An 18,074-nucleotide genomic window follows, 5' to 3' on the forward strand; every position below is an offset into this window, starting at 1 on the left:
AATTGAAATTAAGAGCTGTTTTAAAGAGAAAAACAGAGGGGAAAATCAGTCAAAAGGGTCAATATAGCCGTTTGGTGGGGCCCACAGCCGGAAAAGCCAGTGGAATTTTGAAAAGGTGGGAAAATAACACGCTTTTAATGTAAGGGGTGTTAAAATAAAAAAATTAAATTTAACGGGTGGTAATTTCAAAACAGGTCTGCTATTTGGGTGGCAATTTACAATTTTTCCTATAAATTATATACGAGTACAAATTACATGTTTATATAATTAATCAATAGTTGTTTCATAAATAATCTATTCAAATGTATAATAAAAAGGCAAAAGCTAATGAACGTCTCGGGGGTGTTGGATAAGCTAGCTAAAAGTAGAAACATTAAATTTAAAAAAACATTAATTGCACGGTAAAGTATTGTGTAGAACGGACTCACATGAGTCCGGTAAAAAAAAATTGAGGAAAAAAAAATTTAATTGTCAGAAATTAGATATTAATAGTCAGATATTAGATTATAAATATCAGATATTAAATAATAAGTGTCAGAAATTAGCTAATTGTGGTAATATATTAGATTATACTTATCAGGTATTAAATTATAATTGTCAGATATTAGGTCTTAATCGTCAGGAATTAGATTATAATGGTCATATAGTAGATTTTAAATATCAGAAATTATATTTAAATTGTCAGAAATTAGGTTATATACATTAGATATTATGCTATATACATCAGATATTAGGCTATAATATATCAGAAATTTGTAAAAGCTGAAAAAAAACATACCTACTGGAGATGAATCTTATTGAAACGGAAAACATGATTATCAAAATCTTAATGAAATTGGTACCATAAATTTCAGGTTTTAAGTGTTCAATATTAGTCTAGCAAACTGCCATTTTATCACTCTATAGCAAGCGAACTCCATTCTCTAGTGAACTCCATCTGCTGACGGAGACGACATCGGAGTTCGAAGACTTGCTGGAAAACAGGGTAAATGCAAGGTTGTTGAGGAGAGAGAGGAGAAGGAAAGTGAGAGATAACGAGGAAAGAAGAAGCTCCATAAGCAATCCATGAGTATCCGGTGAATTTCGGCAACCAATCGACGGCGGAAGATCCAGATTCCGAGAGGTTTGGAGATGGTGAAATTGTTTTTGATTCGATTAGTCACAGAGGAAGGTGGTCGGTTAGATCGGGGGCTAAAGGTTCCGCCAATGTTGTGGGTTTTGATGAAGTCGAATTTTGATGATGTTATGTTATAAACTGGACTCACGTGAAACGGACTTACACAAAACCTTCTCTTAATTGCACCGATCGACGCGTGATTTTGTCATGCTTTTCCAAATTAATACTATTTTAGGTAATATTTTAAATGGTTATCCAACGCCCCGGGAGCGTCCGTTAGCAAGATCCATAATAAAAAAGTATTATAAATAAATTAATACGGAGTAATAAAGAATGAATCTATCTACTCAATGACAAGTGTTCAAAATAATCATCAGGGACATCGCTCGAACCACAACACTAGTTTCAATTTCAATTCCGAATACCCAATATTTTTGCCTACCCCTAGACTCCCCTATTAATCAATTATCGACATTATGCGCGTGTAAGTGATGCTCCTTCTACAATTATATTTCCCCCCTTTGGAGCTTTAGTTTTTCGTCTTTAGACGTTTACGCTCTCCTTGTGACTTGTGAGCTCCCTCCTTCACTGAAGCGTACTCCGAATCCTCCATTGAAGCGGCTTTTGAGCTTTCTTTCCTCCATTGGAGCAGCTTCTAAGGTAAGTTTACTCTTTATTTTATAATAATCGAATAACCATTTCACAATCTAGTATTAATCGATTACTATTTGATTGTCAGTATAGTCAATTTAGGGTTCTTATATGATGGATAATTAGACTATTGGTTATAATTACTGAATTTATGAATGATTCAAATGAGAAGTTTTTTTGCCAGAATTTTGCTATTCATATTCTCAAATGAGAAGAATTTAAGCTTGGTTTGATAATTGAGTCAAATTTGGTTGTAATTTGTTGCAGGGTTTTGTTAATATATAACCCTTAATGTTAGGACGGAACTATGAAAATGCACCATTTCTCCCCGGGCCGAGGGCGGCTGCACCTCCTGCCCCGGCTCAGGGACGGGCCACTCCACCAAGGCAAGTGAAGTTGGAGAGAGAATGTGAATTGCGAATTGAGGTGGGTGAGAATTCGCCTCTTCGCCTTCGGTTGCTAAATGGCTATGCGGAGATATATGGTACAGAAATTCCTCCAGAAATTTGGCTCAATTTTCCTCCACGCCTTAAATTTGCGGTATATTACAAGTCTTTGATTTTAATTTTTGAGTTGTGAAATCATAATCGTATCTTCTGCTATCAATGTGTGTGCTTAATTGCTTATTTGATCATTGTTGGATACTTTAACGGGTTTACAAGAAATTACGAAATTATAACATCTGAATCAAGAGTAGATACCATAAGAATGGCTATATCACATATTTCAACGAGTTGTTTTTGCCAAACATTTTTATGTGCATGTTAGTTAATTACTGGACAGAATGCTGAGTAGATGGCAAGGTTTTGAATCCGAAATTATGTTACCCAGACTAATGTAGGAGTAAGCATGGAAGGAAGTGGGAGTAGGAAATTTCCACCCACATTATGCCTCTCGTAGAACTTGAGATTGTGGAAAACTGGAAACATTCACATTTGCTTCACTTGGCTAGTTTTTGCTAGTAGCTAGCAGCTAGCTTTGTCTTGAAGTAAATTTCACTATGGTAATGTTATTTGAACTTCTCTCTGTCCGCAAATAATCTTTTTGTTAGGTGTGAGCATGCATAGTGATGATTTCAGTACGGCGTGGTTGGTTTTTTGGTAGATAGTGGAGAAATAAGAATAAACAAATTTATTGAAAGTTAGCTAGTTTGAGAGAGAGAAAAGTTACTGGGAATCTGGGATCTACATTACATGGATTGTGCGTATTATATTTCCATTTTAAATTGGATATTTTTTTGTGGATATCCCAAAAAAGGAATAAGGAATTTTTTTTTTTGGACGCAAGGAGTATGTGACTATTAAGCATTGGTGTAGGTTCTATTATTATTACCATGGGTAATTTAGACTATTTGGTGGTTAGTACCTTGGATGGTGTTTGACTAATTATTGTTTTAGTGCCTTCTTCTCCCTTGCCACTTGCTCTTTCGAGTTTTAGATTTGGGTTTCATGACTTCTTAATTATGTATCTGTGCCACAGGAAATAGGATAGTTTGTAGGACATATTGTGTATGCTCACTTGGAGATTGGGTTTGCAGAGTAATTAGTGTAAATGCTTCAATCTAATAATTGACCCCGTTTTAATTACCAGATCTTTACATGGCATGGAGCCACAATTGAAATGGATGGTGGGTCTGATACATCTGATTATGTAGCAGATGAGGTATGCTCATCCCCTTGCTAGCTTTTTATGGAGTTTTATTGAGTTTTGATTTTTTTTTCCTTAATCAATATTGAAGTTGGATAGTTGTTTCCCTTAAATTTCTTTTAGTGAAACTTTGCTTTTGTTTGTGTTCAGACACCAATGATAAGCTATGTTAATGTTCATGCCATACTAGAAGCGCGGAGGAATAGAGCTAAGGCTTCTTCTTCCGATGATATTGAGTCATCTCAGGTATTGTTTTCACTTAAATCGGCTAGACTTTGGAAACCCTAGACATGGAATTTTCTACTCCCACCAACCCCAAAATTTTTTTGTTGTCTGAACATGTGTATATAGGAACCAAGTAGAAAAATTGTTAGCCCTAAATTCAATCTTCTAGTGCTCTCTCTATTCTTGTTAAGAATCTAGATATAATTCTATTGTGTCTCTAAATTAGAAGCCCCCTTTATAGAACAAGACATCTAATACACTCTTTCCCGTAATCGTAATTTATTTTTTCCTTGACACATTTATTATTTTACATTTACCTATGTACAAGCTCAACAATTACCATCTCTAACTATTAAATAAGTAAAGTTATTAAAATTTGATGTTATGAAAATACACATAATGGCTCTAATGAGATCCCATGTGAATATGTTTTATTATAACTATAATTTTCAAAAGCTAGTCAAAGTAAAATTGTGCGAATAGTGCAAAAAAGTCAAAACTTGTCAATTAAAAAATTTGCGAATAGTGCAAAAGTCAAAACTTGTAAATTCGATCCGGGCATTTTACTATATGTACAGATACACCCTATAAGATGTGATAACATTATGTTTATAAGATACTTAAAGTCTGTTGATGCATTGCCTACTACCATTTCAAGGATAATTATCTTCAAGCAAGAGCCAAGAAGGCAATTTTTGTCAGAAGCTTTTAGGATATCCAAAAAGGGTCGTGGGTTATCACTTAGCTTTTTGGAGGATTTTATTTGTGTTTAGCAATAATAGGAACTTTGATGGAGGGTCAATGGTAGCTTTGTCAAAAGTAATGATGGCTGGTGATAAAATCTGAAGACAATTGTTCAGTTGGGATAGGATAATCAGGCTGTAATTTAAGAAGAGAAGGATAATGAGCTTGATCATGAGGAAGGTTAGGTATTACAAAATCAACATGATTCTTTTACAGACACTATGCCAAAGTGGAATTAATGACAAGTTTGATTTATACCATTGTTTTTAAAGGCACGAGGCGTAATTGGTATTTGGAGCCTAGGCCCAAGCCTTTTGGGTATGAGGCACCTTTTATTATTATTATTATTATTATTATTATTATTATTATTATTATTATTATTATTATTATTATTATTATTATTATTATTATTATAAGTTTTAATCATATATAGGAATCTTCTGATAAAATTTTCTATGCGCAACAGTGAAAAAAAGTAATTAAGAAAGGGATACTGGTAGTTTGTAAAGAGTATTATATACTTAAGGGAGTAACCTTATTTTATGAAAGGGAACTATATATAATTAAGGGTGTACTAGTATTTTTAAAAGGGGTACCAGTAGTTTATAAAAGGATAATTAAGGGTTGCTAGGAGTTTAGATAGGATATTGGATACAATTTACAAAATGCAAATGATTCGACATACAGTTGATTAAAAGATTTTAAACTAAAATCAACTCCTTACTCCTTAGATCTTTTCGCTCTCCATCATTACCAATTCTTCTTTCTCGTCTTATCTTAAATCATCCTTCCCATTTCATAAGTTGAATCCAAGAAAGCTGCTAGCTTGAAATTTGGTTTGGGAAAAACTTGTTAGTTGTTACAACAAAAAACCTCCAAGCTTTAACATTCCCCATCAAAATTATATATGTATACTCCCCGGTGAAACCCCAAATTAAAACTCAATTTCTAAAATAAAACTTTAGAATGAAAATCTTAGAAGAATCAAATTGCGAAACAGAGATATGAAACTCATTAGTATAGACTGAAACAATTCTAATATACCAGGGGTCACAGGCTTGGCTGATAAAATCACGATCATAATCAATAATTTGGATTGTCAAAGTTGCCAAATGCCATGAATCCCATGACTGGGGAAGTGGAACCCTGCCGAGAGAGAGGTCGTGTGTGCTTATTGATTTTAAGAGTGAGGAAAATTGTTGACCATGAACGATTTTCTTGTAGTATTTGTAGTGCAGCGGCTATATAAGCCATCAGATTAAGCTAAGTCAAAGAATGAGTCTTGTGATAGCTGCTTTTAGTTTTCAATTTTCCTTTCTGTACTGGATTTAGTTTGCTCAATTGCTCTAATAACTAAGGAATGATTAATTTTCCTTTCTTAGTTAGTTTAACTTAATTTCATGTAGGAGGCCTAATAACTTGCCTAGTAAGAAAACTGAGATAAATTGTAAGTTGAAACTGTTTATTGCAAGGGGGACAGAAGTGGATGAGAACCCCCTTCACTTTTCTAACAAGTTATGTGAAATCTCGCAAGACGTGTTGAGCTGGCTGAACAAAACATGTGTCTTTAAGCTGGGAGGCATCACTTGCTGTTTCTGTACATGATTTGTGCTACACCAACTTTTTTGAATTTGGGTCTTATTTGCTTCAGCATGATTCTAACACTTTTTTTTCTCCTACATCCAATGTTGCATTATGGATCCATTCACTATTCACCATTTTTCATAATAAAATTTTACATTCTAACTTGGCAATATGTATCTATTTTACGACATTCTTGCAACTACTATTATTAGATTGGAAATTCTGAATATTTCAAGCACACAACTAGGCTTCATTCTATAGTTTCTGGTGGCGGGGTGATAAGCGGGCTGCTGGGCCATCTGAATGGGATTGGTATCGGTCCTATTGGGGTGATTAGCCATACGATTTAGGTTAGGTTGGCTCGGAATCTGGCCAGGTCATATTTAAGATATTTTAAGTTAAATACATATTGATTTTATCATTTGTCATAATATATATTTGGGTCACCTTGGTTCCAGTACAGTTGATTTTAGTTTGGGTCAAATTTGTGTCATCCAGTTTCAGGCTTTGGTCAGTTCAGGTTTTCTAGGTTGATAAGAAAGCTGTTACATCTTCATTATGCTCTATTTATGTCTCCTTAGTCCTTCCCCACTCGAGCAGAAAATGATTTGTAACATATAGGTTCTGTAAACTTGCCTGTTTTTGTTATATCCTCTAACAGATGGCCTTTTTGTAGGGTCCCAGGGTTATTGTGGTTGGTCCCACTGACTCTGGAAAGAGTACTTTGTCAAGGATGCTTCTTAGCTGGGGAGCCAAGCAGGGCTGGAAGCCTACTTTTGTGGATTTGGATATAGGCCAGGGAAGTATAACAGTACCTGGGTCAATTGCAGCGACTCCAATTGAGATGCCCATTGATCCAGTGGAAGGAATTCCTCTTGAAATGCCTTTGGTTTACTTTTATGGACACACAAGTCCCAAGTAATAGTGTTTGGACTTCTAAATTTATTTTTTGTGGCTATAATGTTATATCTTATTGATTATCACAGCTTTCATTAACATTGCAACTGCTATAACCACTTTTTTTTTTTTTTTTTTTTTTTTTTTTTTTTTTTTTTTTTTTTTTTTTGAGCTGTTTTGCAGTGCTAATGTGGATTTATATAAATTAGCTGTGAAAGAACTTGCTCAAACACTTGAAAAACAATTTTCTGGTAATTCTGAATCACGAGCTGCTGGTATGGTGATCAATACAATGGGTTGGATAGAAGGTGTAGGCTATGAGGTGTGATGTCTAATGCTTCTGGAGCTTTTTCATGCTTATGGACAATTCATTAACAGCCTCTTATGTGTTGAATGTTTCTCGTAGTGTACTCTGAATCCTTTGTCCTTTTGCAGCTGCTTCTTCAGGCTATAGATATGTTTAATGCAGATGTTGTATTGGTTTTGGGCCAGGTATGTGTTACTGTAACCTGTGTTTTTACTTCAATTTATTTGTACTTCTCACTGTCATACACTAACTTCGATGAGGTCCCCTTTTTGTGTAAAATCTGATTTAGATATAAACTCTCAAAATTATTTGAGAATTGTGTTCCTATCTTAGTCTTAGAAGTGATCTTGCAGCTCTCTAATTTTACCATCAGTGTAGATTCTGTGATCTAGTATTCTAGAACAGTATTATTGGACCACTTGGTTTGTTGCCCATGACTTATGCATACTCTAATCTTATTAATTCTTTATGTATTGTGCAGGAAAAGCTTTGTAGTATGCTTAAAGATGTGCTGAAAACCAAGCCCAAGGTTGATGTAGTAAAACTACAGAAATCTGGAGGTGTTGTCTCCCGACCACCAAAATATCGTCAGAAATCCAGGGGCTACAGGATAAGGGTAATAAATTAGATATTATCTCTCACCTTTTCTTGTGGTAAAATAGTTGTTGAATATATTTATTTTAGTTGTGGTGTTCTTGCATTTAAACTTTGGCATTGTACCTGTACATTCAGAATATGCTTCATCATTGTGCTTGATAAAAGACTAAACATATCAAAATTAGTTTGAACATTCGATATTATCAGAGAAGGACAAGTTAACTATTTTTCCATCTGTGGACCATTCTTCTGCTACTTATAGCGTTAAGCATAGGCCAGTAAACATTTATGACTTCACTTGCCAGTTAAATAAGTCTGTGCCCTACCTTAATAAATTAATTCGACTACTGTTTCTAACTTGTCATTCAGTCTGTGTCCCAATTGACTATTCATTTTACATTACACTGATTCGAAAATTCTTCTTTTTTCTTTGTGATAAGAGTTATGTTCTCAGCTTTCTTGTCTTCCTATTTTCTTATAGCTATTCTTAAATTTAAGTTTTTGTTTAACAGCTGAGCTTATATGCTGTAACTTTTTATATGTAATAGTATAAAATTAAAAAAAAAAAAAAAAAAAAAGGTTTGTTGATGCCTAGACGTTTAAAGTTTGTTGATGCCACATTTTGTTATAATTTAATTTCAGGAATATTTCTATGGCCTGGCAAATGATCTCTCACCTCATTCCAACATTGCTCATTTCAATGACCTGTCTGTCTATCGAATTGGCGGTGGACCGCAAGCACCACGTTCAGCTCTGCCAATTGGTGCAGAGCCTGCTGCAGACCCTACTAGGGTGATTCCTGTAAACATCAGCCAAGACTTGCTACATTCTGTGCTTGCTGTTTCATTTGCCAAGGATCCGGAAGACATAATTACTAGGTAATTTTGATGTGTTCATAAATGTTTTGCATTATATTACATCGGTTCATGAACTAATGAAGGGTGTATGATGTTTATTAGAAAATTTGTCAGAAGAGTCTTTATTTAATACAGAATCTGTGAAAAGACACCTTAATATGGCAATTTTTTTCACAAAAGATGCTCCTTATGGACAAATTCCGGCTAAAAAGTCATATATAAGACCTTTGATCCTCCCTTTACCTCTCCCTTTATGCACGTGTTTCACTCTCTTTTTCAATTATCTTGATGTTTCTCCTCCCCATTCTCTATCCCTCCAAATGCAGCAAGCATATTGGTCTTCTCATTTCTTGTCTATCCCTCCAAAAAAGGATTTTAAAAGGAAGAGTCAAAGGCCTGAGATTTGACTTTTTTGCTGGAATCCATCCACAAGGTGTCTTTTTATAATAAGTATAAGTTGTTTTCTCCCAAGAAACATGAAAACGGTAATTTTCACAGATTTAATATTAAATAAGGTTTGATTATTACCTTCTTTTTTATTTTATTTTTATATAAATATTTATAAATTTATATAATATATCAGTTACAATTGATGTTTATTTCTTTCAATGGTTGCAGTAATGTTGCTGGGTTTATATATATTACTGATGTTGATGTTCAAAGGTTGGTAATTCTTTGGATAATTATTGATTTATGTTTGTATAAGTGAAACTGATAACGTAGCTTGTATATGTGTATTGATTTATGTATATAATGTATCCTTGATGGTAATTGATTTATGTATATATCAATATGCAGGAAAAAAATAACGTACCTTGCACCTTCAGCAGGAGAGCTGCCGGGAAAAATTTTGATATTGGGGACATTAGCTTGGTTAGAAACTTGAGTTCAAAATATCTCTACTTTCTAGGTGCGTCCTTTGTATCATAAGTAACTATGTTGGAACTGCTGACTGCTATGGGTGAAAATGTAAGGCAGCTCCAACTGTGCCATCCCCTGTCCCCCATAAGAGAAGATTAGGTGGGAAGTGAAGGGAAAAGAAAATAGGAACAATTTATACTTGACAGATAACAACTAAGCTAGGTTATGGTTATGGTTATGGTTATAGTTGACCTGGTGTTTGTTACCTCCTTGCGAAAGGATTTGGTGTACCCTGACATACTTGATTAGGTGTTTAGCAATGTTTGGTATGCAAGCTTTGGCGCCTTTGATGTGTACAGTTCTTGGCTTCATGAAATATCAATTAGACTTTAGCTTATGTTCCAATTTCAGTATATTGTGTTCTTAATTGTCTAATATGGTCAATGACTAGGCTATGAAGTATTCTCGCCATTCCATATTAAATGTTGCTTATGTAGAAATTTTTGGTGTTAATTATTGCGTTGATATTTGGATTTCTAATTGATAGCACAAGTTTCAGTGATGAACAGAATATTGTAGACAATGAAAATACTTCATTTAAATGGTTAGATGCTATGGAACTGATATTAGTGCACTTTGATGCAAAGCACTAGCTCAGTGATTCACTTTACAAGTTCCTCACTATATCTATTAATTTTTGCCTTATTGGTAAATAAGTCGATCTGAACACAACCATGCTAAACTAGCCTAACCCAGTTTCTTCTTCCGCTGACTACATCAATTTAATGCGAAGAATGTACAGTATTAATCCACCAAAAGCTGACTGCAGCAGCCTCACAATGTTCTTAACGACAGTAGTATATTAGATTGCCTTAGTGCAGCGGTATGAAAAGATTGCTGATTCCAGCAGACCACAGAGCAGCTGGAATTTAAAAGCCAACCCGTTTTATATGCCAAAGCAATTGTGAATTGTGGTAGAATGATGTTTAAAGTGACGAACAAAGCATCTGCATAAACAGATCGAATACTCAAAAGTATATAGGAAGATCCCTCTAACGCTTCTTGATTGCATTTGCTTCAGTAGACCTGTTTTATCTCTAATGGTTCAGTAGACCGTACAACATAAGTACATTACACACTAAAATGTGATTGGCACAGTTTTGGATCTAGAAGTAGCAGAATTTGTTCTGCTTTGTATCTTCATTTTCTTATTACATAGTTCATAAATGTTTATCAATTTGTAGTACTATGTACATAATATATGGTTTTAAAACGCTTGCATATATTTATAAAACGGTAGGAGTAACCTAACATCCATGCAGATTACAAATAATTAGTCACTTTAAAAAGCCTATAAGTACCTGCACAATGCATAAATATCCAGATTTTGCAGGCACAAGGACCTACTAATACATAAAGTACATGTATGATCTATACAAATCTCTTAGTTTATTAACAGATGCTGTAGTACTTTTAGAAGCTCTTCACCACGGAGTGGTTTTGTCAGGTGGAAATCCATTCCAGCCAAAGCAATCTTCCTGCCTTCTTCTCCATCCACCTCATGAGCCGACAGTGCAATAATCGGAATGTGTAGTCCATACTTCTTCTCTTCTTCGCGGATTTTTAGTGTTGCTTCAAAGCCATCCATAACAGGCATCTGTGATAAGCACAAGACACCTCAAGTTAATAACCATTATGAATTACTGTTAGTTATATAAGTTGGAAAAAATATAATTACGTGTAACTCACCTGACAGTCCATGATTATAAAATCATATGGAAACTTAAAGGGTTCTCCACTTGGTTGGTTGCTCAATGCTTTGCAGACCACCTTCAAGAGCTTCTTCGCCATTTCCACATGTCTGAGTTTCGGCACCTAAACGCTTAACACTTGTTTCAGCAAGCTTTCGTTGTAAGAGATGATCTTCAACGATCAGTATTCTTTTCCCCTCCAAGGGAGATTTCTTGATCTCTACATTGCTGTTAACACAAAAACATGAATTTGAAAACATTTTCCCTTGAATCAAACACAACTTGAAATGTGAATATACATCATTACATTACCTTGGAACTTCTTGTATCTCTCCTGTTTGAGTAGTTTTAGTCATCGATGCAGACTTCTCGCTGCTAGAGCTCCTTAGAACTTGAGGGACATCTTGCTCATTAGCAAAGTTATCCCTACAAGTAGTAAATTTCAAGGTTCGCCTTTTCCTAGCTAGCTTAATCTCCCCACTACTAGACTCACCAATATCTTCTTCAGTATTCGACTGTGTGTTGCTTAGAATTGCAATGTTAGATCTCTTTGATCTCCCATAAGAAGGAGATGTCACAGATTCACCACCAAACTCAGGAAGAAGCCTTATAATCCTTGACAAGCGTGATCCATGAAGAGGCTCCGATATGATAAGATCTGTCGAAGGGAGACTCTCATCTTGCAAACCTTGGAAGTGAGCTCTAGGAGTGTCAGGCCTATCCAGCCAAACCACCTTGATGCAGGTCATGTAAAGGTCCTTTCTGAACTCAGATACTGATCTCTGCATTTTCTGAAAATTATCCCCTGCATTACAATCTATTACTAGTAGTATGCAGTTCACTGACCCTCGAATAATGGACCTTTTGTACACCGGGAGGACTTCATTGGTACCATCCATCGTACTAAGAGGAAGGAGTTTACCCCAACCTCTACCACTGCACTCAGAGTTGCTAGTCAAGTAAGCTCCTCGAGGAGGGCTCGTGTCTGACCTCCCTGACGAGGAGGTGTAATATTGAGGCTCAATGAGCATAGATTTGATATTCTTAAGATTTGGAGAGAGTTGCATCCCATGGCTTAGGACTTTCAAGTTTATTCCGAGGCTCTCCATGTATCTTTGGATCATTCTTCTCCGCGCATCATTCTTGATTAAGAGAATCACTAGAGACCTTTCACCTCTAGGACTACGAACACATGTGCTTAACCCTCCTGAGCCCGAATCGATTTCCCTATGCTCAGTCAATTCTTGCCTTGGGTTATCCAAACATTCCTCTTGCACTATCAAAAATATGTTGAACTTGAAGCATGTCCCGCGCTCACCATTGGCTTTGTCCACAATTTCTATGTCTCCTCCCATCAATCTAACCTGCAAAAGTGCAAATTATTTTCATACACCTCATTAATATTACATCAATCATTCAATCAAAGACTTAAATTCATAAGTGGGTCGGTTACATGAACCAAAAGTGATTATTCCGTATAGTCATCCACAAAAATCTTCTTCCTCACCTGATTCTCATGCAAATCCATATGCACACCTCATTATTGGTATTACATCAAACACTAATTTTTTTAGTATTTCGAATGAGTGCATGAAAATACCAAGAACATATTGGCAAATAAATTAACTTTAATTTTAGTGATAAACATACATACCAAAGATTGGACAATGCCTAGTCCCAAACCAGTGCCAACTTGGCCAGCAGAGTTTTCTTTGACTTGAACAAAGTTCTCAAAGATCAAATGGCGCTTCTCCTTAGGGATCCCGGGACCTGTATCTTCCACTTGGAACTCAAACTCCATACAGTTTGGATCTTGCTTGATTGTCTTCATGTCTTCAAGATCATTATAAGCTCGCTTATTCTTATGGAAGAAGCGCGAAAACCTGTTTAGACAGTTGTTCCTGTTCGAAGCAATGATAGAGTTCTCAAAGCTCGGTTTCTTTGAATGACATGTGATACAAATGTTCCCTTGTGAAGTGAACTTGACAGCATTGCTAAGCAAGTTGCCAAGGATCTGCTTGAGCTTGCCGCGATCACCTCTTACTTGGGAGTACCTGAAGATGGAACCATCACTAGGGTCTAGGATCACCTCTACCCCCTTTTTCATAGCAACCGGGTGGTGTAAATCAGCTACGTCTTCAAGAAGCTGTGCCAAGTCGAATTCGTTCTCCTCCAATTGCATTTTCCCTGCTTCTATCTTGCTGAAATCTAGGATGGAATTCACTAATGCTGCATATTTCAACAAGAAAGTATGTATTAATTGTTATGAATGATCAAATTTGAAAGAAAAAAAAAATGTATTTATATATTTTTTTAATTGGTAAGGAGGATTCTAACAAGACCTCAACCCTCACAGTTTTTTTGGTTCAGTATTTGCGTGTCAGACACGCACTTGGGAGTAGAGGGGAGGGTAAAGGAACCCCTACCCCCAAGTGGCCAAGTACCCTCACTTGGTAGGATTCAAATCCTAGACCTCTAGGATCTAAAGTAAGAAATTTACCAAGTGAGCCAATACTTTGTTGGTAAATGTATGTATATATTTACGTTAATACGTAGTATTACCTAAAAGGTCCTCAGCACAAGTATCTATCTTTCTCAAGCTAGAAGCAACTTCAGAAGAGGGAGGAAGATCAGTAGCAGAGAGTTCGGTCAAGCCCTTAATGCAAGCTAAATAGCCGCGAACATCATGGTTAGCACTCGCAAAGGCCAAGCTTTGCTTTATGCTCTTCCTCTCAGTTTGTGTTGTTTTCTCCATTTCCCTCATGTACGCGGCACACAAGTGCACTTCCCTCCTAGCCGCTCTAACAATCAAAGTTACAAACGCGAACACATAGATTACCATGTCAACCACCATGATTATTTGAAGTATTAGTTCCACCTTTGTGTGGTTGTGTACAATGCTAATTAATCTATTGCTTGGATAAGCCAATACATATACCTACAAGAAAACCATATTATTATCAATGACAATTTCACAATACTATGTACTACCTCTGTTAACTTTTAGTTACAACAAAGGCGCGAGACATAAAAATTCCTTTGTTGCAACTAAAAATTAACAGAGGCAATATTAGTAGTATTGACAATGTAATTTACATAGATCGTAAAACGACAAGAAAACGTACCATTGGCAACCTTGCAATATCAATCGACGAGCAATAGAAAATGAAATTGGCTCCTCCAATGTCTATGGATGTACCACTAACATTTGTAACACCATTCTCGATTGGTTTACATGAAATTTCACCAAGGTAAGCTTTGTTGCTAGCTTGCACCAAAGCTGCTTTGCCATTCATAATTGTTATGTCGGCGTCTTTTATACCATCCATTAGTACCTTGTCATCACCAAGGGTTGCCATGTACAAGCTTGCACCCAAAACATCCGTGCTAGAGAAGATGGTTGTTATTTCATCACTAGAAAACCCGAGAGAGATAGCTCCAACACTACCTAGTCTCGCGGTGTCTAAGAATGGACTTGTTGACGATTCATTTTCGTCGTTAGTAATCCATCGAGACCCTAACGATGCATAGCCATTGGAGCTATTCATTGCTTTTTGGAACCATGTCGCATTGATTACAATAAGGGGTTTTGTGATCTTGGCTTCTCCTAGTAGTTCTCCACTAGTAGATTTTACTAGTTGAGTATACCAAGTGTAATGATCAAGATTATTTTCAAAAGTTGAGTTTGAGTACAATGCATATATTTGATCATTATTTTTTAAGTAAGAGAAGAAGAGACCATCCAATCCAATGTATGAAGCTTGGATTGTATGAGGTATGACCAATAGTGATATAAATAACGCAGGTGAACCTGAAAAAGTTTTGAGTCGTTAGTTGCAATAAAAAGTGATCTATTCATAATCAATTGTCACGTTATATTATCCAACTTAGATATAGAATTTACCATGATTTTAGCTCCATATAAGTAGGGTCGTGACAGTATATTTGTTATAAAAGATCACTATTATATCCAGACATACAGACTATTATTTCCGGATATATATATATATATACTGATTATACTCCATAGTAAACATAAGTCAAATTGATATATTTTAGATATGTTGCATAAATGTTTACATAAAATTTTGTGTGTTTTTCTAAGGTGTGTGTCAATGGGCACACATTAAGAAAATAGATCTCCTATAATTATTTGATGATGAGGAATATCGACGCTTAAAGAAAGTTAGGTTTAACAAATTATTTGAAAATAATAAAATCTTCATTATTTCCTCGATTACAAAATTTACCACATCTTATAAATATTTAATCAATATATTTTAGTTAATGGGCACACATTAGAAAAATCGAATTTTGTAAAGTATTTTCTTTTGACAAAAAAAATAAAAAATAATTGTTGGTTTGATTTTTTAAGACAGCAAATGATTTTGATTCTAGTTTTCTTCAATATAATTGGTTTTAGTAGAATCAAATCATTTGTAATAAAGGGAAGGGTTTCTTAAATTTATTAGATTGATTGAATTCGTTCCCAATTTATGATGATGGCAGCTTTGAATAGCCTTATAATTTAATTTAGTATTTTTTGTCAATAAATTATACGAGTAATACAAATTATTATCCATACAGTAATACATTTTAAAGCTAAAAGCTGTAAATGATCTTCTCTTTAATACTACAAGTATTTCCATCCTAATAATTAGTTGTCATATCAGTGTAATATCTTAATCTTTTTAGTGGCAAATAATCATGGATTATATATGGAAAAAAAAGATTTGCACTGAAAAAAATATTACGTAAAAGTAATTGAGATTGCATGCCATTTCTTATTCGTTTCAGAATAAACGAACCTAAATTTGCTTGTACAACTACTATATTACTTGTAGAAGTGTGTGATTTTATTTTTTTCTATAGAATGTTTTTGTGACTCTTATATATAATATAGACACAAATATTTATTACTCATGAAATTATCATTATAAAATCACTAATTTTGCTATAATAATCTTGATTAATTACTTAATAAAAAATATATATAGTATAAAAAAAGATTATATAAAAACTCCGTAGTATAACAAATCTCAAAAACAACAAGGAAAAGGATGATTACAAACCTCCTTTTCAATCTCGGAAAATAAAAGTTTGTCACATGTATTATTAGTGTCCAAAACACTTGCTAGATTGGCGGCTGATGAATTTATGGGTGAAATTAGTTTTGCTATGTCTTGAACTTTTTTAATATGTTCATAACGAGCATAGCTTGCTTCCATCTCCACAATTTTAACTAAACTTTTCGTTATATGATGCCATATTGGGATGATGACACTAGGCAACAACGACACAGCAAATGTCTGTAACATGTAACAAAAGCACGATTATATTTCAAATCATAGAAACAAGAATCCTCTTCGATCATTAAACAATATAGTTACAAACAATAATAAGGGAGGGTTTTAAAATAATATATATGTATAGAGATATCATTAAAAATAATATTTATTTTTCTATAGAAATCAAGTAATAATTTTTTTTTTTTGGTGCAAAGAAATCAACTAATAATAATTATTGCTTACCAAGAGGATGAAGAAAGTAACGGGCCTCATCGCGATTAATTTGACAATATCCCCCATGAATGCTTGTGAGTTGGTGATGGTCTGAATCCCATTGTTGTAGATGTATGAAAGAAATCAAGAAGAAAAGAAGTTAAGAAGAAATGAGAGCTAAATATGAAGAGGTTTAATTTACTCCTAATTTTTATATGTTAATGTAACTACTAACTATACTTTCTTAAATTTTTAAAAGGCAATTAAACCTGCCTTAGTAAACTAAATCCATTAAAATGAGAACATTGGGCTTTCTTGTTTATGAACCCAAAGGAATATATAATTTTTTAATAATTTTATGTATATATAGGGGCAATAATAAAAATCAATAAGAATAATAATTTTTTGAAAATAAAAATCAAATTAAGTAAATTATTTTTATTATGATTATACTTTATGTGGACTTGAAACTTCAAATTCCTCTTATTTATAATTATTTTTTTTATACGAATTAAAATCTAAGAAACCTTAGAAGTAACTTTTGTAATTATTTATAAAGATCAATTAAAATAAAGATGTTATTAGTTTTCAAAAAAAAAAAAAAATGTTATTAGTTATTTAATGATGTAATTTTTTTTTGAAAAAGACACTCAAGACCTGAATTGTGACTTCCTATATACTTTATAAAGAGTGACAACTCTAAATTATACTTTCGAATTTTGTTTTGAAATTTCATTTGTTTTTTTTTTCTTCCTTCTCCATGAATGAATATAATATTAAATTCACTTTAATATGAGGAATGTATTTATACAAACACAATAGGTGATTCATGGTATCAAGACAAATCAATCAAATTTGAAGGCATAACAATCGATAAGAGCATATTATCACCATTTTGGATACATTTGTTATGGAATCAGAAATCTCCATGAAATTAAAACCTTTTCTTTCACACATTGAAGATGATACTACAAAATCTTTTTCGGATGACAAAAGATTTTCCTTATTGAATCCCAAAAAAATTAAGAGATCATCATGAAAAGAAAAAGGATCATCATTAAAGACTTTCGATAACACAAATTTGGCCATTTGATATTTAGCATGAGTGACATGTGCGTGTGGTTGCATAGTGAAGCATGTGTGCTTGCTCAAGCAAAATAACAATGAAAAATGTAAAGTCTTGCAGAAAGATATATAGATCCTTTAAATTTAATATCTATATATTATTGTATAAAATAGATGTACTAAAACCGGGGATTAAATAAAGTAAGCAACATACTAAAAAATAGACTTTTGTTTGTCTTGTTTAGCGCGCTATAAATAGATCGTGCGTTT

General features: G+C 34.1%; 2 protein-coding genes across 3 annotated transcripts; one reads left to right on the forward strand and one right to left on the reverse strand.

The window, feature by feature from the left end:
- Positions 1-1,602: 1,602 nt before the first annotated feature.
- LOC145584816 (protein CLP1 homolog) lies at positions 1,603-10,062 on the forward strand. Of its 2 annotated transcripts, XM_081641603.1 has the most exons (11): positions 1,603-1,777; positions 2,036-2,308; positions 3,359-3,430; positions 3,566-3,661; positions 6,645-6,886; positions 7,049-7,187; positions 7,301-7,357; positions 7,654-7,788; positions 8,412-8,647; positions 9,245-9,289; positions 9,425-10,062. In XM_081641603.1, exons 2-11 carry the CDS (start codon positions 2,060-2,062, stop codon positions 9,510-9,512), a joined length of 1,359 nt encoding a protein of 452 aa, XP_081497729.1. In that variant the 5' UTR covers positions 1,603-1,777; positions 2,036-2,059; the 3' UTR covers positions 9,513-10,062. The 2 variants fall into 2 exon arrangements, with proteins under 2 accessions (XP_081497729.1, XP_081497730.1); XM_081641604.1 differs by lacking the exon at positions 1,603-1,777 and having other exon boundaries at positions 2,096-2,252; positions 9,425-10,061.
- Positions 10,063-11,270: 1,208 nt separating this feature from the next.
- LOC145583837 (histidine kinase CKI1-like) lies at positions 11,271-16,826 on the reverse strand. Its single transcript, XM_081640800.1, has 7 exons — positions 16,770-16,826; positions 16,307-16,547; positions 14,364-15,049; positions 13,801-14,176; positions 12,893-13,467; positions 11,551-12,602; positions 11,271-11,466 (listed from the first exon to the last, which is right to left on the reverse strand). The coding sequence occupies exons 1-7, from the start codon at positions 16,824-16,826 to the stop codon at positions 11,271-11,273; spliced, it is 3,183 nt and encodes a 1,060-aa protein (XP_081496926.1).
- Between the last annotated feature and the right edge of the window lie 1,248 nt (positions 16,827-18,074).

This window comes from Chenopodium album, chromosome 16 (genome assembly GCF_948465745.1).
Source record: "Chenopodium album chromosome 16, dcCheAlbu1.1, whole genome shotgun sequence".
NCBI lineage: Eukaryota > Viridiplantae > Streptophyta > Magnoliopsida > Caryophyllales > Amaranthaceae > Chenopodium > Chenopodium album.

Bases quoted from the DNA above. Each gene is read 5' to 3' on its own strand.
- LOC145584816 (XM_081641603.1), top strand. From the start codon at position 2,060: ATGTTAGGACGGAACTATGAAAATGCACCATTTCTCCCCGGGCCGAGG. The intron at 3,662-6,644 runs GTATTGTTTTCA...GCCTTTTTGTAG, and splicing joins ATGATATTGAGTCATCTCAG to GGTCCCAGGGTTATTGTGGT. The intron at 7,358-7,653 runs GTATGTGTTACT...TGTATTGTGCAG, and splicing joins TTGTATTGGTTTTGGGCCAG to GAAAAGCTTTGTAGTATGCT.
- LOC145583837 (XM_081640800.1), bottom strand. From the start codon at position 16,826: ATGGGGGATATTGTCAAATTAATCGCGATGAGGCCCGTTACTTTCTTC. The intron at 16,548-16,769 runs GTAAGCAATAAT...TACATGTTACAG, and splicing joins TTACTTTCTTCATCCTCTTG to ACATTTGCTGTGTCGTTGTT. The intron at 12,603-12,892 runs GTATGTATGTTT...GCACTTTTGCAG, and splicing joins TAGGCATTGTCCAATCTTTG to GTTAGATTGATGGGAGGAGA.